The sequence below is a fragment of the Papio anubis genome, chromosome 5 (assembly GCF_008728515.1).
Source record: "Papio anubis isolate 15944 chromosome 5, Panubis1.0, whole genome shotgun sequence".
NCBI classification, from domain to species: domain Eukaryota; kingdom Metazoa; phylum Chordata; class Mammalia; order Primates; family Cercopithecidae; genus Papio; species Papio anubis.
The window spans coordinates 10,444,573-10,467,343 of NC_044980.1; the positions used below are offsets into that span (position 1 = coordinate 10,444,573).

General features: G+C 36.5%; 1 protein-coding gene across 5 annotated transcripts in view; it reads right to left on the reverse strand.

Moving 5' to 3' along the window:
* The window catches only part of CTNND2 (catenin delta 2), a 942,602-nt gene that overhangs the window by 367,154 nt on the left and 552,677 nt on the right, over positions 1–22,771 (reverse strand). For all 5 annotated transcript variants that reach the window (XM_031666708.1, XM_031666706.1, XM_031666707.1 and 2 more), the window contains one exon: positions 5,168–5,423. In XM_031666708.1, the coding sequence (XP_031522568.1) occupies positions 5,168–5,423 (256 nt within the window). The remainder of the gene's footprint in view (positions 1–5,167; positions 5,424–22,771) is intronic.

A 22,771-nucleotide genomic window follows, 5' to 3' on the forward strand; every position in this document is an offset into this window, starting at 1 on the left:
TCACCACTCAGCATGGAACTTAATAATTAACTTTCATCATCATTGTTATCATCAACACTGCTATAAACATTGTCATCTTACTGTCAAGAAACCCTAAAGTGAGCCCAGGTTTGCCCAAGGTAACACTTGTTCTCTTTCTATACTTGCTGGTGAGATGAGAAGCATAATTTGGAGGGACATCAATCACTGTTAGGCCCTGAAGTGACAGCTCATGGAACAATGGCAGCTAGCACAGGGGCAGGAGCCTTGGGCATGAAAGTGAGGTGCAGGAACTGTCTCCCAAGGCTACTCTTTGAAAAAGGGATAGGTGTATTCTCAAATGATTTCAAAGGTCAGAAACAAGATCAATGAAGGAACTTACAAAAGATGCAGATTTCTGTATCAGTATAAACTAGTGCATAAGGCTTGGATCATTCAAAGAAAAATAAAATGGTTCAAGAGACGGTCAGGGGCCTTTCGCTCAAGGCATCCAAGCAGGGGATGAATGGCGAGGTGTTGGGATTCCTATTAGCTTAACTGATAAACAATCTCCAGTGCTCTTCAAACTCCAGAAGTCTTTAAATTGTGAATCCAGTATTTCTCCCTTTGGACATTTCCTCAGTTAAATAAATAATTATTGAGCATTTGAAGTTAGAAGCAAACTACCCAGAGATTCATCACCTGAGAGAACTGGACTCTGAAAATATGATATGTGATTTACCGCAAACATTTCCATCATGTTATTTGAGTTACATGGTAACAAGTTACATAATACTGTTTAAATTTTAATATTTAAAAAATATTCTTCAAGTCTTCATCTTTTTAAAAGCATTTTTTATGCCAGGCACTGTAGCTCATGCTTGTAATTCCAACCCTATGGGAGGCTAAGGCAGGAGAATCACTTGAGCCCAGGAGTTCAAGACCAGCCTGGGCAGCATAGCAAGACCACTTCTCTGAAAAAAATAATAACAACAATAAAGGCTTGTGGCCAGCCTGTAGTCTCACCTACTTGGGAGGCTGAGGTGGGAGGATCATTTGAGCCTGGAAGTTTGAGCCTGCAATGAGCTATGATCGTACCACTGCACTCTAGCCTGGGTGACAGAGCAAAAAGTTGTCGCAAAAAATAAAAGCATTTTTATAGTACATTGTGTTTCCTGAGCATTCAATTCACTATATATGTGTGCACACACACGTGTGTGTCCACATGTGCACATGTGTCGTGAACAGATAAAAAAAGAAAAAGCAGCATTCGGAAAACATTCTTTACCAAGTTTTACTTAGTCATAAAATATTTATAACTAATATTCATTAATGAGATTTAATAACATAATGTCCAATAAGATAAATTTTGTTACTATTTCGAAATAGCACATAAAATATAGTGGACATGCATAAATAATTCCTTAAAAGTGCATATTGTCATACTATTAGCCAAATTTTGAGGTTTGAAATGGAACAAATCCACGGAATGAGTTTGATAGAGCCGACTGAAAGTGCAGCTGCTAATTTGGACCCAATATCAGCATTAAAAATGTGCCATTGCATGCATTCCTGTTATGATGAATAACTAAATAGAAGATAGTGTTCTATTGCAAATCACATTCACAAAAAGTGAGATTCTTTTAGCATGTTTGAAAAATTGCTTTTGAGATAGTGTACACCAAGGATTACAACCTCCCAAAAAGGGATTAATCAAACATGATTAAAAGTTGTTGCTACTGCTACAAGTTACACATTATGTCAGTAAGATGTCTTAACCATGACTTTTGTTATTTGATAGACAAGACATTTATAATACCCTTAGTATATCTGGGTGTATCAGTCTTGGCATCTTTTTTATCCATTTGTTTCATCAATCAAATTTTTAAAATAAGAATGCTTTTGTGACTTATCACTACCAACATGACTGACACTTCTTTCATATAATTTAACAGTTATATTTGACTTTCAAGTTTAAAAACAACAGTATATAGAACTCAATATTTGGTGCAGTACCTACAAATACATTAGGTATGATAACAATCCTTAAGAGATTCACATTTTATGGAAAATAACATACAATCACAAAATAAAATCTTCTTAGCAAATGGGGCTATAAAGTGAATTTTTTATGTCTAATAAGTGATCTTCTCAGTGACTGCTGGCTTTACAAAGAAAATTGGATAAGACATTTCTGCGGGTTTTTTGTTGGAGTATAGGATGACTAGTCAAAAGAGAAAATACCGAAGCTTTGCCACAATCCAAATGACTGAGCCAACCATCAACAAGAAAATCCCAACCCCTCAGAACCAATCCTTTTGTATCCTATGACTTAGAGTAACAGAAAGTCAACACGGCTTCTCTGGTTTCAACTCTAATGATGAAGTGGAACCGCCATGACTTCAAATTATTATTTCAAAATGCAGTATTTGCTTAAACACTTCTCACTGAATAATACTAAAACTCTTAAACAGAGAAGAGATATTGGTCTACAATAAGAAAACTAAGGTAGATGCCAGAAATGAAAAATACAACAGAGACCACACATCCAATAAGCAATGGATCTGGGATGCCAGAGTTACTGAGACAATTTCCTTCATTCTTCCCAACTCCTACACAGATACTGGTACCACCATTCATCCTCTGAAAGAATCATAAATAAACTCTTTCTTTTACCTTTTCATTTTTTTGCAAAGAAATAAAAATATTCGTGCCAACATGTTCTGCAGTGTGGATTCAATCTGTGCTAACAATGTAGATGGAGGTCCACAAACTCACCTGGCACCAATGTATTTTCAAGAAGTCATTTAACATTCTCAGTCTGCATTTATGTAAGGCATTAAATACGGGATATCAGTTTCTGTTCACAAAGGAGGATTACATCAAAGATGTAAGTAAGCCTACTTTGAAGATTGTAATGTGCTATAACATATGTTTATAATGATAAAGAGGCTTATATAGTCTGGTGTTTTGTGGTAAATAAAATGTTAACAAATTCTCCTAACCGTATGTAAATATATTTCAAAAGCTTGAAAAGATTGAAAAGGTTTAAATAATAAGCCATAACGCCAAGATAAATAAATGTGAGCCCTAGAAGTTAAACATATTAGTTCTGGTAATATTCACCTACGAGGAATCAAATGATAATATTTAAGGGAAAATGCAAAAATCTTGTCTTGAAAGAAGTACTATATTTTGGACTTGAAGTTTAAATTTGGCATGTCTCTTCATTAAATAAAAACATGTTGAGACATTCCTTCATTTTAGGAAAACCTGACAAGAAACCCATTAGTACAGTTTATTCTCCGTACACTTTGCATGATGCCAGATAATGAGTCCCTTTTATAATAAACCACAACAGTTGGGTTCTGGTTCTAGATTTGTTTTATCTTTTCTTTTTTCTTTCTTTTTTTTTTTTTTTTTTGTCTGTAGGTCTGAGCTCAGGATGAGTTTATAATTCATATAGCACTAATTTGCATACAAATTTGACGCATACAAAAGCTTAGTGGTCAATATTCTCTCATTCATTCTAACCCTTCTTATTAGTGTTTTTCTTTTTTGGTTTATAGCAGGTACTCAATAAATATAAGTGACATAATCCATAACTTGAAAAGGTAAGAGCTGTGTCAATATATTGAGAGAAGAAAAAAGGCTGTAAAAATGACAGTAACATAAAATGGAAAGGATACGCCATTTAATAAAATAAAATGCATTTAATAAAATAAAATGCATTTAATGCATTTAATAAAATACAGAAGCTACGCTGCAGCTAGAGAAATATAATTTGGTTTCTTATTAAGCTGAATTCCCTAATATAAAAATGTAAAGTATTTCCATTGGAGATAAAATGTTCATTGTCAATTTAAACCTACAATGTTAAATATAAACAATGTCAATTCAATTACATAATTTTGTCTTTTAGCATTTCTTAAGGGCTCACTATTATGCTATTCCTATACATTTTCAGTAGCATATCAAGAAAGACTATTTTAAAATAGGGAATATGTTGAGGTATTTTCTGATGAATATGCTTGCCATACATGCCAAGAATACTTAAGATCTGGGGCAGGTTTCAGGACCAAGACTAGAAAGAGTGCTGTTGAGACTGAAAATCTAGATAACCACGCCACTGAACATAGTAAACGAAAGAATGCTTCTGATTTCTAGTAGGTAACAGTAAGCATGTATTACAGTTCACTTTTACAATGGTGTTATACCAAATACAATATTTAACATGGATCTTCCAAGCAGGTTTGAATTGTGCTAAAGTAGCTATCTCAACAAAAACCATAAAACGATCCCATTCTGCCTTTTATATTTGCACAAGTGATTTCTTTTTGCAAAAGAATCTATGCCAACCCCTCAGTACAGCACACAGGAACTTGTGTGCTCCACCAGTGAAAATTTGTTGAGATGAATTTTAAGTACGACACCAGAGTCAAGCCACCTGCCCTGCCATAAAGAAATACCAGCAATCTGACATATCAATAGTATTCACAGATGCAGATATATATTTATGGAACTCTATCAGCATAAATCCAATGGCTATGAATAAAACATCATTTAAGTCTCCTGGGACTCAAATCCAACTTTATAAGCAGAGCATTGCTAAACCCCTTGCCACTGATGGAAAAAAGAAAGAAAGAAAAAAAACCCAGCAACAACAATCACAAAAACAATACCTCCATAACAACAATTTCTCTAATATATTATGCTCCAGTCTTTAAACAACTTCATCCTAATGTTTATTTTCAGTCATGTAAAATTTCTAAAATTTCAATTTTACTACAACTGGGAAGGTGTACCCCTTTGCAATCTGATAAACAGAAATACACATGATGACAAAACATACTTCCACTGAGACAATAAAATATGTGGGCCATGCTATCTGAAGTCAAATGACATAGCCTCCAGTCCCCAGTTTCCCCTGCATTAAAGACCGCTGTTTACATCTCATCAAGTAGCTAAATGTCAAGCACATATAGATACTCTGATCAAAAGATCATCTTTGTTTTTGGTGGTGAAACACCAAAGATACTAGGGATCCATTGCAAACACACACATTCCAAGTCAAACAAAAGAAAACCCAAGAAAAGCCAACCCTTTAATAGTCAATGACATAAATGCAACATGACGGGAAATAAATTACAGTAACCCGGTTACAAAACCTCTTTAGACATCATAGGGAAAGAAAAAGGTTTTTACCCACCTGGGATCTTTCTGAATGCTATCAATGGACGGGGACCTGGCCAAGGTGCCTTCGGGCGGGAGAGCAGGGCCGGATTTGCTGTATGGAGACTCAACAGAGGGACAGTACTGCAGCTGTCGGTAGGGGTCCGCGTAATTGGAGGCCGGGCCGGCGGCATAGCTGGCCCTCTGGAAGGTGGCCGCGGCGGCATTCTGCGGGCCGTGCTGGCTGCCTGTGCGCTGCAAGGGGACGGAGTCGACACCAGGGGAAGATGGGGCTACGACAGGAAAGTAGGGACAAAGTAAAAAATTGAGGACCTGCTCACAGAAACGGTTAACCAGGTCTAGGCAGGGGCAGGGGAAGTTACACACATAAAAAATAGGGGATTCGAAAGAATAAAAAGAAATTAATCCATCATATTTGAACCAACACATTCAATGTTATCCAGTCAAATGATAATCAGCATGCCTAAGAGACAAACCTTTCAGGTATAGGGGAATACATCTGTTGTGTGTATATTGCTTACCCACATCCGAGAGAAGGTGTGTTCAGCTGCAATATAAACTTTGTGCAAAAGTAAAACTCAGGAGAAATATAGAGAATACTTTCTAAGGAGGCATGGGAAGTTAATTCTTTATTGTTCAAGTTGAGAAAATTCAGAATGTGTTCAGGTAATGTTATATTAACTTTATTAAGGATGTAAAACAAATTTAGCAATGTAGTTAATTTTCTTGAATCAAAGAAAATAAGACGAAATGAGAGGGAGTGTATGAATGGGGGTGGAGATGGGGAGAGGTGGGGTTCACATCTCCATAATTAGCACAAGAACATTCAATACAGGACTGCTCTAGTTTCTGTAAAGTAACTCCCGAAAGATTTTTATATGCTTCTTTTTCAAGTGAAGCTGTCACAGGAACAAACACATTTGGTGAAGGGAGAATAAGGCAAAAACCAACCCAACTGCAAGACAGACAAAATAAAGGAGCTGACTTAGCTTTTCTGAAAGTATTTGCATCTTCTCAATGCGTCTAAATTGTTTTGAGAAGATTTTACGCTGGTTACTAAAATCAGTTTGACTATTTTCAAACTGAATTTCAATTTTTTGTTTCCCTCTTGGATTCTTTTTAGATCCTTTCATGTCATTATTTTTATCCAGTTCTCAAAATATATTTGACATTTAAGGTTTGGTTGATATATACAATGAAAATAGCATCTTTCATTTCAGTAGAATATGACCAGTTATGAACTGCTTTAATGACTGCTAGTCATGATCCACAGTAGATAACCCACTTGCTTTCTGGTGCTGTAGAACAGACTTCATATTCAAAATACAGCCAGTGACTAGATAGGACCATTTATGACACGGGTGCTCTAAGGAATTGCTCTAAGGAATTAGGTTCTAATTATCAATTACACTTCTCTGACTTCCTAACCATTTCTTAGTGAACAATGATAGAGCTTATTTTATCCTCTTTTACATTAGGGGACATATCCCAAAACAGAGACAAAGGAAATTATGTCAAGCTACAAAAATAATTATTTAAAGAGGTAAGGAAATTGTGTTGAAATGATGAAAAGCTGCAAAGTGAATGGGAGGAATATACTTGAATACCAAGGATTGACTTAAGAGTTCAGGGCTCTTCTTTCCCAATGAACTTTGAAGACTTCATCTTAGAATTACAAAAATGTAGGAAAGTAGGTTCTGCGACATGACAAAAATGACAAAAATATTTAAGAGAAACTTTATAAACAAAAAGTGCATATATTCCCAGAGGGACAACATTTTGAAATAATGAAGGTTGTCCTGATGTGTTAAGTCTCAAAATAATCAGATTAGGCTAATAAACATTAATTGCACAATCATAAAATCTGCTTTATGTCTTTATGCAAGTCCTTGAGGATTTATCATTTCTCCAAAGTATTATCAGCATGTGCAATTAAAATCCGCATTTTAAAATTTATGCATAATGTGCCTTATATTATGGTAAAAGGGGTTTAAAATAGACAAGTCATAAACTTGCCCTTGGATGAACAAATGTACAGAGGTAAACAAAATTTCATTTTCTCCAAGTTGTGATAAGCTAGCCACAAAATCAAGGACAAAAAAGTAAAACTAAGTACATCTGGCATTTTTCATAGATGTGCATTTTTTTTCCATTCAGAAACTAAGTATCAACATTTAATCTTGCTGAAAATGGTCTTCAGAAAAGAAATATTTTCTATGCAAAATCATTTGCTATTAATGTGTTCAATACAATGATTAAAGTGTCAGAGATCAGGAAATAATATTGAAATCTAAAAAAATCTTTTTGTTAAAAAAACAACAGAGTAGGTAAGGAGAACAATTTGACTACCCACACAAAAAACTCTCAAAGGACCATGAGTTAAAAGAAAATATAACAAGAAAGAGTTTAGGACAAACTCTGCCACGCAGCAGACAATAAATTATGATTAATATAAGAGGGACTGGTTCAAAATGTGAAAATAGGGTGGGAAATTCCATTAATTAAGCAGAAACAGGAAGGCAACATTTTGGTATGTATGGAGGAAGAAAAGGTAGAAAAAGGTTTATGAATGTTATTGGGTTCCTATTTATACTTCACTTTAGCCCCTTTCAGGGAAATGTTCTGGAGCTCTTTCAGAGCTTGGCTGCTAAAGGTGGAGAACTGGTTCCTCTCCTGGCCTTTTGGTCAGTTCTTGGCACTGGACAGGTTCACCAAGCTCTCCAAGCTCCAGTTTCAATGTTATTGAAGGGAAAAAGTGGCTTCATGGGATCATTATTTGATTTCAACCCAGGAAAAGTGTTAAATAACTAATATGGAGAAAATATTAAACAAATGAAGTATTAATATTACCACCATTAACGATGTTGAAATCAAGTGACAGTAGAAAAGGGGATTGTACACTTGGCACTGGGAGAAAAGCCCTTTCACTGGGTGTCAGATTATATAGCTCCTTCTGAGTGCTGGACTCTGTTGTAAGTGCTTGATTTCTATAAATTCATGTTTTCTCTAACAATCCTTACAAGAGAGTATACACATCATTTTCACCTTACAGACAGGAAACTGAGGCTCAGAGGCATTAAGAACTTGCCAGAAGTCAGTTGATAATTACAAAAAAGGAACTGAAGTCCTTGGAGTTGGTTTCTAGAGTTTATGCTCATAGACACCATGGCTACCAGGGCAGGTTTAAAACCTCAAACCTGTAGATTATCGAATTACCTAATACGGTCAGAAAACTTAGAAAAATGGCGAGGCCTAAAATGAAGGGAAATGTCTACTATAGGTACAGAGAAGAGATGGGTTCATTAAGGAATTAACAACCTGAATATTATATTGAGAAATATTACAAATTGGTATGCTAACTAATTTATACTATTTCTCATTAAATTTACACTATTTCTCTACTAAAGGTACAGATAAAAGATGGGTTAATTAAGGAATTAACAACCTGAACATTATGTTGAAAAACATACTGCAAATTGGTATGTTAACTAATTTACACTATTTCTCATTAAATTTACACTGTTTCACTTTGGGAGGCTGAGGTGGGTGGATCATGAGGTCAAGGAGTTCGAGACCAGCCTGGTCAACATGGTAAAACCCCATCTCTACTAAAGATACAACAAATTAGTTGGGCGTGGTGGCGCGCACCTGTAATCCCAGCTACTAGGGAGATTGAGGCAGGAGAATTGCTTGAACCCCGGAGGTGGAGGTTGCAGTGAGCTGAGATCGTGCCATTGCATTCCAGCCTGGGTGGCAGAGTGAGACTCCGTCTCAAAAGAAAAAAAAATTTACACTATTTCTCTACTAAAGATACAGAGAGGAGTGGGTTCATTAAAGAATTAATAACCTGAACATTATGTTGAAAAACATATTACAAGTTGGTATGTTAACTTACACCATTTCTCAAATTGAATTTATTGAGATATGCAAAAAAGTACAAAAATTATGCCAAATAAACCTAACTTTGTTCATTCCTTGGAAAATCAAAAAATAACAATATATATTAATACCTTAATTTTATTTTAAAGTGTTTTACATCTTAGTTTAACCAGTGATATCACTATTATGAAAAGAGGCTGGGATACGAAATCTAAGATGAGAAACAACTTTCAAAAAAATTATGTATTTAAAAAAATCACAATCATGTGTAGTTTCAGCCTTGTCAAATGGTCTTTTAGAAGTGTCATTCCCAAATCCATGCTTTAAACTTCTTTTAGGTCATAATAAAAAAAACAGTGGATGAGAATTTCAAAATATAAAACCTCAATCCAGATTGGTGCTGTTATAGTAAAATAAGTTGGAGGCTAATCAATGCAATGAAAATAATGTAAAATACCAGTACAATTGGAGAGAAAACACACTGTATTAAAGGACAGGTTATATAATCATACAGAAGAAAATGTATGAGAATCTAATGGATCTCAAACCAACCATTAGTAATGTAACAATGTAATACCTTACTTTGTAAAAGTATATAGATAAAAATAATTACTTTAAATGAATGAAAATCGTTAAAGATCTAATATGTAGAGAATATTAAATAAATGAGCTATTATTATTACCATTAAGAACTCTGAAATCAATCAATATTAGAAAACAGAAAGGTGCGTATGGCATTGGGTAAAATGTCATAAAGATTCAGGATTCAAGTCTCCCATCCGGCCCCAACTATTTAGACATTGATGTGGCTTATGCAATCCTTGGCTCTCCATTACTATGGATAAATTAATATTGGTCACACTATTAAAACACTTTCCTTTAATACATTTTTTTTCCCTTAATTTCTGGACTATTGAACACTTTTCCTTATTTGCGTTTTAAAGCTCAGTTGACCAAACCATTCTCCTTGTAGGATGACTCTATCCAATTGAACCTACTCAGGGCAAACACTGGAGAGGGAAGGTGCTCCATCAGCTCTGTAAACACACTCCTCTCTCGTCTCACCTGCTCTGCAAACAGCCCTTTCTCCCCTCAATAAGCTCTTAGAATTCAATGAACTATATCACTGGTCTCTTTGGGAGATTTCACAAGTAGCCACTTCAGCAGCTGACTTGATACTTCAATAGATACCTATGCTTTCAAGAAATTATCTGTTTGTTTTCTGCAGAGCTGCACAAATAAAGGCCTAGTTTATAAAGGAAAAATAAAGAGATGTTTTATGTTTATGTGCTATGTTCGTTTGGAAAAGGGGAAGAGGCATCCTTTTTAATAAAGTGAAATATTCTGCTTTATGATAGATAATTGCAAGCATTATTTGCAGACAAAGGAAAAAAGAAGAACAGAATAAAATACAAGAATCTGGGCACACAGTTATAGAAACTTGGTGGGGGGAATATAAGGTAATGTTCAATAAGGAGGAAGAAAAAAAGCACTACTTTTTGGATTATTTATCTTTGCCTTTAAGTATATCTGCATATACAGATAAATATGAAAACATAAAGCACATTTACATGTTATGTAAATACAAAATAAGCATATAATAAAGTAATTAAAGAATGTCCCTCTGAAGGTTCAGAAAATAAGAATAGATGAGGTGACAATGGGTCCAAGAAAATGACCTACATACTCTTAAAAGAAATTCAACTCCGTTTCTTTAGGGATAGGGAAACTTTAGCACCCAATCTGGCATATATCCAAGAGTGTCATCATTAAGAACTGAAGTATAAATATTTTGCAATTTTCTGTACTCAGCACAATTTGATCCATCTAAATTCAATGGAAGAATACTCAAGGATAAATTTAAACATCTAAAATTTAAAATAATTTCATATATTACTATCTCTGTGGGGAGAGGCATTTCATGCATGATTCTTACTAGTAACAGAATAATCGTCATTGGTGTTAATCTTGTTTTCCCTGCTTTTATTGGAAAACAAGACATTAAAAACACCAGAACAGGCCAAACATGCCTATCATATTGGTTATCAAACTGAATGTGGGAACATGTGTATGAATATATTGTTGATATATTTGAAAGAGAATATGATGTAAAACCATATCCTTAAACAGCTTTCATAGTTTCCTTCTTGTTATATCCTTGAAAGAATTTAAAAATGCAAGCTCTTCATCGGGACAGATGGCTAATGCATGTGGGGTTTAATACCTAGGTGTTGGGTTGATGGGTGCAGCAAACCACTATGGCACATGTTTATCTACATAACAAACCTGCATGTCCTGAACATGTATCCTGAAACTTAAAAAAAAAAAAAAAAAATCAAGATGAGATACGAGGTACTATGACCATGTTGAAACTTTGAATAACATTTTTGTGATGGTGGTGACTATACTTATCTTAACCAATAGCCTTGAAGTGAGCAGATAGATTTCTATGTAAGTACAATTTTCAAAAAATGCAAGCTCCTCATTAGGTCTTCATGATATAAATTAGCAGGAAAAAAAAACAAACAAATGATTAACAGAGAGGATCCTGTTCAATCACTGGCAATAGCTACTACTATTTCTAAGAATGTTACTGTGATATACAGCATAATGGACTCCAGTAGATTTGTAGAACTTGGTATAAAAATTAAAAATATAAATAAATGAATTAATAAAAAGGAAAGAAAAATAATCCCATGTTTAATCCTATATATGTATGTATTTGCATCTATTTAAATGTACATCTAGCACTGCGTGTTTCAATTTTCCTCTAATTTATAGTGTGTGCAACTGGAGTCCCAATGAATGATGATACACATTTTTTTTTTTAACCATTCCAAGCACATTTTCAGCCATCAATGGGAAAGGATAATAATAAATGCTACACGTATTTAGAGCTTCCTATTGTGCCAACTACCATATTAGGGGCTTCTACACATGACCTCATTTAATGCTCGCAACAGCCTACATGGCAGGTACTACTATCACTAACATCACCCTCATTAGGTCACAGAAGAGCAGTGACAGGACAGTGGGCAGGGTTGGGACTGAAATGTAGCAGTGGACTCCAGGGTCTGCGTGTTTTACCCTCTCTCCTCCACTGTTGGGCACTTGAGGTGAGGGCATGCTTGGTTAATAAAACTTACACATTTTGAAGTGCAGTATGTTTGGCATAAATACCAAAAAAAGAAAAAAAAAAGACTAAAATTTAATGTGACATAGAGTGTAACTGGTTAAATCCCTATGACCTAGATAATTGGCCCCATCATAATATTCCTTGGGCCAGGCACGGTGGCTCATGCTTGTAATCCCAGCACTTTGGGAGGCCAAGGTGGGTGGATCACGAGGTCAGGAGTTCGAGACCAGCCTGGCCAACATGGAAAAACCCCGTCTCTACTAAAAATACAAAAATTAGCTGGGTGTGGTGGCAGACACCTGTAATCGAAGCTATTTGGGAGGCTGAGGCAGGAGAACCATTTGAACCCAGGAGATGGAGGTTGCAGTGATCCGAGATCATGCCATTGCATTCCAGCCTGGGTGAAAAGAGCAAGACTCCATTTCAAAAAAAAAAAAAAAAAAAAGAAAAAAAAATTGTATTATCATTTTCTTTGGATTCTTCTTCGGAAAGAAATGTAGAAGAATCTCCTTTAATTGAAGACAGAAAGGGCTTAGGGGAAGGTCAATGAATAGAATTTTCCATAAAAATGGAAATAGGGCAGTTGGGTGGAGAATGCTAATGTATCCACAGTGGACTTATTTCTTTACCTTGAGTGAGATGAGGGGACCGAGCAAACTCATCACAGGACAGAGAGAGGCAGCCCAGAAGGAGAGGCTGCATGGGGCAACCTGAGCAGGTTTCCTAGCTGCCAATCTCCAGAGAGCCAGACAAGATGAGATGCATTATTCATGTGGTTTTACAGGAGGTTCAACAATGTGGCGATAGAGCTGGGTTTGCTCTCAAACATGAACTAGTTTGCTGAGAACAGAATTAGCTGTGGAAAAAATTTGCTCTGCCATCTTAAGCACTAAATGATTTTACATCAAGTACTTGGCAATATGTGGTTATGGCATAAAAGGTATATTATATTCTTTATGCATCCAAATGTCCACCACTGAATAAGAGGCTCAAAAAGAAACTCCAAGGAAGCTTAAGTGTTCCAACAAAATACCTCAGCTGGCTAAGGGCCTTAAATTAGGGATATAGGTTGGAATCTGTTGGATTTAAAACCACAGGTGCTGTGACCCTTTTTATTTTGTAAAAATAAGCATTTCCATGTCAAGTGTATTCCATGCTGATCTTGATCTATTCATTTGTCTATACACTTGCAACATTTCTGAGAAAATTTCCAAGAACAGTCATAAAAATACATTTTAGAATAAAGAAAATTATTATTAGACCTAAAGGAAGAGAGAGACTATAATATATGAACAGTAGGGAACTTCAACCCCACTTTCAAGTATGGACAAATTATCCAGAGAGAAATCAGTAAGGAAACATCAGACTTAAACTACACTCCAGACCAAAGGTACCTAACAGACATTTATAGAACATTCCATCCAACAGCTTCAGAATACACATTCTTCTCAAGTGCACATGGAATATTCGCCAGGATAGATCATATGTGGCCACAAACAAGTCTTAACAAATTTAAGAAGACAGAGTCAACATCAAGTATCTTTTCTGACAAAAACACTATTGAATTAGAAATCAACAAGAAAAACTTAGGAAACTTTACAAGTATATGGAAATTAACATGCTCCTGAACCAATCAATCAACAATTTAACGAAATTAAAGGGCAAATTAAAAATTTCCTTGTGACAAATGAGGATGGAAACACATCCTACCAAAACCTATGGAACACAACAAAAGCAGTTATAAGAAGGAGTTTATAGCAATAAACACCCATATCCAAAAAGAAGAATGATTTCTAATAAACAACCTAACGGTGTACGTCAAGGAACTGGAAAAACAAAAACAACCTAAACTCAAAATTGGAAGAAAGAAGAAAACAATAAAGGTAAGAACAGAAATAAACAACACAGAGACTAAACACCAATTCCAAAGATCAACAAAATGAAAAGTTTGCTTTTTCAAAAAAATACACAAATCAATAAATCTTCACCAAGACTAAGAACAAAAGAGAGAAGACTTAATTAAATAAAATCAGAGGCAAAAAAGAGACAAAACCGTAAGAGATGACTGGGAACAATTACACGCCAACAGATTTGATAACAGAAGAAACAGATAAATGCCTAGACACATACGACCTACCTGGATTAAATTAGGAAGACAGAGAAAATCTTAACAGACCAATAATTAGTGATAAAATCGAATCAGTAATAAAAAGTCTCCTATCAAAAAAAAAAAAAAAAAAAGCCCAGGATTTTGCTGCTGATTTCTACCAAAATGTCTAAAGAATTAATACCAATTCTCCTCAAACTAGTCCACAAAATTAAAGAAGGAACACTTCCAAATTCACTTTACTAGGCCAGCAAAACTGGACAAGAACACAACAACAAAAGAAAGCGGCCCACATCCTCGATGAACATAGATATCAAAATTCTCAACAAGATACTAGAAATGCAACAGCACATTAAAAAGATCATTCACTATGATCAAATAGGATTCATCCCATGGATGGAAGAATGATTTAACACATGGAAATAAATAAATGTGATATATCACATTAATAGAATCAAGGATGAAAACCATATAATCATTTCAATAGATTCTGCAAAGAATTTGGTAAAATTCAACATCCCTGCATGATAAAACAAAAAAACTCCCAACAAATTAGGTATAGGAAGTATGTACCACAACACAATAAAAGCCGTACACGACAAACCCACAACTCCACAGCTAATATCATACTGAACAAAAGGAAAGCTAATAGCTTTTACTCTAAGGTCGGGAACAAGACAAGGATGCCCACTTTCACCACTTCTATTCAACACAGTACTGGACGTCCTAGTCAGAGTGATTAGGCAAGAAACAAAAACAAAAGCATTCAAACTCTAAAGGAGAAAGTCAAATTGTCTCTGTTTGCAGATGGCATGATCACATAAATGGGCAGCCCTAAAGACTCCACACATAAAACGAAGCCTGTTAGAATTAATAAATGAATTCAATAATATGGCAGGACACCAAATCAACACACAAAAATCTGTAGCACTTCTATACACTATCTGTACAGAAATGTACTAGCTGAAAAATCAAGAAAATAATTTTATGTATAATATTAATAGCTACAAAAAATTAGATAGGTAGAAATAAACTTAACTAGGGAGATAAAAGGTCTTTACACTGAAAACTATCAATCTTCAATTAAAGAAATAGAAGAGGACACAAATAAATGAAAATATATCTCATGTTCATGGGTTATGATAATTAATATTGTTAAAATGGCCATACTACCCAAAGTGATCTACAGATTTACTACAATCCCTACCAAAATACCAAAGATATTCTTCATAGAAATAGAAAACCTATACTAAGATTTGTATGAAAACAAAACAACAAAAAAGGCTCTTAATAGCCAAAGCAATCTTGAGTAAACAGAACAAAACTGAAGGCATCACACTATGTCACTTCAAAATATATGACAAAGCTAGAGTAACCAAAACAGTACAGCACTAGCAGAAAAACAGACACTAGACTAATGGAACAGACTAGAGAGTTCAGAAATAAATTCATGCACCTACAGCCAACTTATTTTCAACAAAGGTACCAAGAACTTACATTGGGGAAAAGATGATCTTTTCAATAGACAGTGTTGAGAAAATTGATATCCACATGCAGAGGAATGAGACTAGACCCCTAATTCTCAGCATATACAAAAATCGTCTCAAAATGGGTTAAAGACTTAAATGTAAAACCAGAAACTTTGGAACAACTTGAAGAAAACATAGGTAAAATGCTTCACAACATTGGGCTAGGCAAGAATTTTTAAAATAAGACCTCAAATGTACAAGTAATATTAATATTAATAAGCAAGCTATTAATATTAATAGACTGAGGAGACAATCTATAGAATGGGAAACGATATTTAAAAATGATACATCTGACAGGTGGTGAACATCCAGAATGTATCAGAAACTGCAACAACTCAATAGCAAAACAAAACAAAACAAAAACCCTAAATAACCTGATTTTAAAATGTGCAAAAGACCTTACTTGACATTTCTCAATACAAGACATACAAATGACCAACAGGTATATTAAAAAAGGCTAAACATAACTAGTTATCAGGGGAATGTGAATCAAAACCACAAAAACTACCTCACTCCAGTTAGAATGGCTACTGCCAAAAAGAAAAAGGAAAGTGTTGGCAAGGATGTGGAGAAAAGGGTGCACTTATATACTGCTCATGGCATTATAAACTAGTTCAGCCACTATGGAAAACAATATGTTGGTTCCTCAAAAAATTAAAAATAGAGTTACCATGTGATCCAGCAATCTCACTCCTAGGTATATACCCAAAGAAAATTAAATTAGCATGTTAAAGAGATACCTGCACACTAACATGTTTATTGTAGCACTATTTACAATAACCAAGATATGGAATCAAACTAAGTGTCCAACAGTGGGTGAATGGATAAATAAAATGTAACACATATATAAAACAGAATGCTATTCAGCCATTTAAGAAAAATGAAATCCTGTCATTTGTGATAACATGGATGGGCCTGGAGGACATCATGCTAAGTAAACTAATCCAGGCACAGAAAGAGAAATATCACATGATCTCACTCAAACATGGAATCTAAAAAAGAAGCTGATATCATAGAAGCAGAGAATAGAATAGTGGTTACCAGAGACTGGGGAGGGCAGGAGGATGAACAGGGGAGAGAATGGCCAATGGGTACAAAGTTACGATGAGACAGGAAAAGTGAATTCTGGTGCTTCTATTGCATAGTAGGGTGACTATAGTTAACAGTAAATTATTGCGTATTACAAAATAGCTAGAGGGGAGGCTTTTGAATGTTCTCATCACAAAGACACGACAAACACGTGAGGTGATGGATACACACACTGCCCTGACTGGATCCTCAGTATACAGCATACATATGTATCAAAACAACCAATTGTATCCCATGAACATGTACATGTGTCATTACAATGTGTCAATTAAAAAATTAAATGAGTAATTTTTAAAATTTGAGAGCTTTTTCTATTATAATTTTAACTGATAGAGCATGTCTGGTGTTGAGGGCAGAATCTGCTAATGTGTAATTATGGTTCCATAGTGCTGTGTCTTCTGGTAATGTCGTAATTATTCTTAAGTTCCAGCTTTTGGTATTATATTACATGAAGCCCCATTCAATGTGCAGTTGAAATCTAATACTTTGCTTCTATTCTTTTCAACATTGCTATGCTTAATGACATAATTCCACGTATGAGGTGACACATCTTCCAGTAATTGGGGTGCATCATCCAGGTCAAGGCCAGCTTTGTAATTTTCAGTATGTGTATCCCTAGTTGACGTGACATTAATAAACATGGTTTCATGATCTATCTGTACAAAGGGACGACAGTTACGATATTTTTGAATTTTACCAATAAACTGTTCTCCCATCAAACGCTCTGTCTTCCTTCAACTAAACAATTAGACTTCTTATTTACACCTATTTAAGTGAATCCACACAGGTAAGCATCTGAAATTTCTCTTTCGTTCTAAGATGACATTTATCGTTGGGTTGATTTAAAATTTCTGACTAGGACCTTAATTTTTTAGCCTAAAAAAAGTGAAAATTTTAACTAACAGGTTATGGAGTATCTTATTCGACTTGCTCCAATAAGGAGCACTTGATTTAAAAATTTTAAGTAACAGCACTTAATAAGTAATAAACTACTGATAATTCACGTATTTGTGAACTCAAGTAATTTTAATTAAAATATTTTTGATACTAGGACTATTATTTATATCACAATGAATAACAGTAATACGATTTTATGAACATGCAGGTCCTACGTAATCCCTCTATCACTTCATTAGACACTGGGCTCTTCTTGCAGAGGATTCAGTTTTTTTTAAAGACTATTTTCTCCACTTGTGTAACTATTTTCACCACATTCTTTTTTCCTTTTATGTTGCAGTACTTGTCATGTTCCTGAAGATATTTAGCAGGTTTGCTCCTTGCAACATATCTATGATAATTCTTTCTTTATTACAAGCTGACACATACATCACAGAAAGCTTGTTTTCAACACTCACTTCAAATAGCATTTATCCAAAAGAAAATCCATCTGACTATCATCACAGCAGACGCTGGCCATTTTCACTGGTTTATAAAAATGCGTTTAAGGGGTTGTCAGAGTCAAGTGTTTGTGTTGATCAAATAACTCCTAATCTGACAGTCATTCATATGTTTGAGTTTGAAATAAAAATTCATGTTATTTATTTCTGCTTAATAGACTTTACCACAAGCAAATTCATGAGGCCCACACATTCCTTGTTTCACTGTACTCCTTATTTTATAAGCTCTGGTTTTAACAAGCCTCATCTCAGATGAAATGTATATTTTATCTAAATAGACGCCTTAGTTAAACTTGTGCCTCTTTACATTTTCATCATGCAGGACATAAATGCCCAAATATTGGGGGGATGGTCATGTAAAAGTAAGTCTGTCATTTCTGCTGCAGTTCACACAATTCTGCTTCCTCATCTAGGGAAAGGACACTGGTGGCCTTCCTCTCTGTTATACTACCCCCTCCCCCTGTGAATGGTCCTGCAAGAAAGATGTGGCTGTCATGTCTGGTGACGGGTACTCTCCGGGAGCTCTGTGAACCAGGGACCACTCTGTGGCATAAAGTGACCCTTTCACCTTTTCCTAGGCTGCCAGATCTCTGGAGCCACCACGCTGGCTCTGTCTCCCTCTTGGAGTCCTCGGGCAGGTGGGCCCTGCTGTACTTTCTATCTGCCTCCCTGTTCAAAGCACTTTATATTTGCCTCCCTATTCCAAGCCTGGGACCAGGGATGCAGGCAGTGCTGTTCCCAGAGCCCACATCCTTCTGCTGGACCTAGGTGAGGGACAAAGGTCTTTGGCTCTTATCTTGCAATGGCTGGCAGAGTTAGGTCTGGGGCGGGAGGATGGGGACCCCCTTTAGACCATGTTCTCGAACATAGCCTTGGGTGATGGCAAGCTTTTTCAGCTTCATGAAATCCTATTTATTTCCTGTGTCAATAGTGAAATTTGTTTCTGTCACCATCCACAAGCCCGGAGTACAGGAGAGGTGTGGAGTAGGACTTGGGCACCCTGCTCCTTGAACATTACATAGATGTTCCTATATTCATGCTTAGGAGGTCTCTAACATTATGGCTACGTAGCTTTTTGGGTTAGGAAAGCCTGGAGGACCTGTTTGACTATGAAAAGGTAGACAGTAATCCTCATCTGAGCTGCTACCCAAGATTTAAATTCGTCTTCATAATAAAGTAACAGGCGTGGATGGATTACTTATGACAGCTAAGAAGAAAGGAGAGATGAAGAAGGAAGGTCTAGAGGAGAGATGGGAAAAGATGGCGGTAGGTGAAATCTTAGGGGAAAAGCTAATTGAGAAATCCCCTTTGGTGGGAAAGCTAAGGGATCTAACATGTCTTATCTTCAATGTCTGAAGTTTTTTTCTGGTCTTCTCTGTGCAGTTATCTCCCTGCCTCTCTCTCAGCCCTAGAATAGTCTCTTACTCAGGATAACCTTAGTGGTGTTTTCAGTAAGGAAAGCCCAGGGGTGAGGTCAGCATGGGGCAGAGCAGGGCAGAAAGAGTAGATTGGCCACCAGAGCCAGAGTCATGCCCATGAACGCGAGCTGGTACAGAGGACAGCTGTAGCACTGAATGAGGAGTGATCACACTCATACTTTCCCTTGGTGTGATTCCATTCACATCCATACCTTTCCATGCCCCCACTTGCTACCCATAAAAGAGAGGAAGGCCACTTTAGCGGGGACATGAGCAGGAGAGTGAGGGGCAACTCAGTCCCTCATTTCAATGTCTGGGTTTTTTTGAAATATGCACGTAGCCTGTATATTACCTTCCAATACCGGTTAATTTTTCAGATGTTTATGTCTTTATCTGAAACAAAACTGAACATGCTTAAGGACAAGGAGTAGATTTTAAGCCTCTTTGAATCTGCCAGTACATCTAGCACACAGAGTATCTTCAACAGATATTATTTAACAGGATATAGGAGACCATGAAGCTCCAGAGATGAAAATAAATGTCTATTTTGTTTTTAAATGATGATTTTTACAAATGTAGTCAACAAAGCCCCGGATCTAAGGTAAGACTGCCTAAGTATGAAAGTTTATTTGTTTGTTTGTTTGTTTATTTATTTACTTATTTAGATGGCGCTTCGCTCTTGTTGCCCAGGCTGGAGTACAGTGGCATGATCTCGGCTCACTGCAACCTCCACCTCCCGGCTTCAAGCGATTCTCCTGCCTCAGCATCCCGAGTAGCTGGGATTACCGGTGCTCATCATCATGCCTGGCTAATTTTTGTACTTTTAGTAGAGACAGGGTTTCACCATGTTGACCAAGCTGGTCTGAAACTCCTGACCTCAAGTGATCCACCTGCCTTGGCCTCCCAAAGTGCTGGGATGACAAGTGGGAGCTACTGCACCTGGCCTATTTGTTTATTTTTAATAGAGATGGGGTCTGACTATGTTGCCCAGTCTGGTCTTGAACTCCTAGGCTCAAGCAATTCTCTCATCTAGGCCTCCCAAAGTGTTCAAATGATAGGTGTGAGCCACCATGCCCAGCCTCTATGAAGGTTTAAAGGCTGGTTCCACACAACCTGTGTGACCTTGGCATATCACTCAACATCTCTGCCTTGGTTTTCTGATCCAAAAAGCAAGCATTGAGTATCGTAACAGCACCTCCTTCCAAGGACTGTTCTGGGGGTTGGTAAAATACCCAAAGCATTTGACACACTCCCTGGAAGCAGTTACAAGCTACATGTGTCCCCACCAAAGGGGATTTCTCGGTTAGCTTCTCCTTTTAGGCTCCACCTACCACCATCTTTTTCCATCTCTCCTCCAGCCCTTTCTTCTTCATCTTGCCATTGTTTGTCCAGCCTCGCATGCTTGTTTCTATGACACCATCTAATAATTCCCTAATTGTTGAGGCATGTCTACTTTTCTTCATTCCCAAGTGTTGACCCCTGGAAGGGAAGCAACTGGCCTTCGATCTTCCTGCCCCACTTCTCTTGCAGTATCATCTGGAAATGCTTTATGAATTGTGCTGAAAGACCTCCAGCTGGTGGTCTATTCTTAAGGGCAGAAAGATAAGACCAGTTGCTCCAGTCCCCTCAGTCACCTATCTGAGCTAAGAGCCAGAGGCCATGAACATTTTAAGTCTGGTAGGCCTCATAAGAACCCGTCCTCTTCTTTGAAGGAATTAGGGTATCTGCTTTAGGCCTGCAAGTCTCTTAGAGGTCTGTACCAGTGGTCTCCAGGGTAGGGGTATGTACAACACAGATGACCCCCACAAAGATACTTGGAAGCAAACTTATAATGTTTTTTTACGGCTACTGGATAACTATATTTAATCTTTACTTCTTTGTAATCTCCATTTTTATGGGTGTTACACTAGACAGAATTTAATATATATGATGTCTTTAATATCTAAATAAAGAGACATATACACATATTAAAGGCATTGTCTCATACATTCAGGTTGTGATACAGTTTCTGTGGCTGTGAAAATGTGAAGACATGAAATTATATGAATCAGGTATAGACACAGGGGTAACCTTGTTGGATGCAGGGAAGAGAGAGTTTGTGGCTTTATGCTTAGAAGCTGGAGAGACGTAGCTTCTCCTCCTCCACTTGTGGTCCTAAGAGGTCATCCAGGCACTTCTGGAAATTTCCATTGTATTATGTCAATCAGCATGTTTTCTCAAAATTGCCTTAAGCTCAAAGGTGCAGGCTGGGTTGGGGTCTTGGACATCTGAATGTCACAATTGTAGCACATCTCTGCCACAGCTATTACCAGGAAAAGCCCCCAGCAAATGGGTTTCACCTTTGAAGCAGTTAGATGGTACTATTGCCTTCCTCATAGGCGGTAGGAAAAAAACACTTCTTCATTCTGGATAGCTCTCCATTGATGGCTTGGAGCAGGGGACAGCAAATTTTTCCTGTCAAGGGCCAGATAGCAAATATTCTTGGTTTTGCCAACCATATGGTCTCTGTCACGGGCACTTCACTCTGCCCCTGCAGGGCCCAAGCCACCGTGGATGATAAATAAATGAATGGGTATGGCTGCATCCCAATAACTTTATTGATGGATACTGAAGTTTGAATTTCATATAATTTTAACATATTACAGAACATTAATCATCTTTTGATTTCCCTCCCCAACCATTTAAAAATGCAATCATCATTCTTAGCTCATGGGCACTACTAAAACAGATGGTGACCTACAACTGGTCCATGGGTCATTGTTCGTTGACGCTGACTCAGAGAAAACACTATCACACTAGAATTTTTTTTTTTTAAGTGTGGATATCTTCCCTGTGTTTAATGTGATATAGATGAATTAAGGTTTTTCTTTTTTCTTATGTAGCTAATTTTTCATTAAGTTCCTGGAAGTTTATTAATAAGGGATAATTCTAAGAGCATATGAATATGGAAGAGAGAATCAACATAATCTCTTTTGTTGTCAGTTTTTATTCAAATTAGATATTGAATGTCACTGTGGTTATCTTCTTCTTTTATAAGATGTGCATAAAAATAAAATTACCTCACT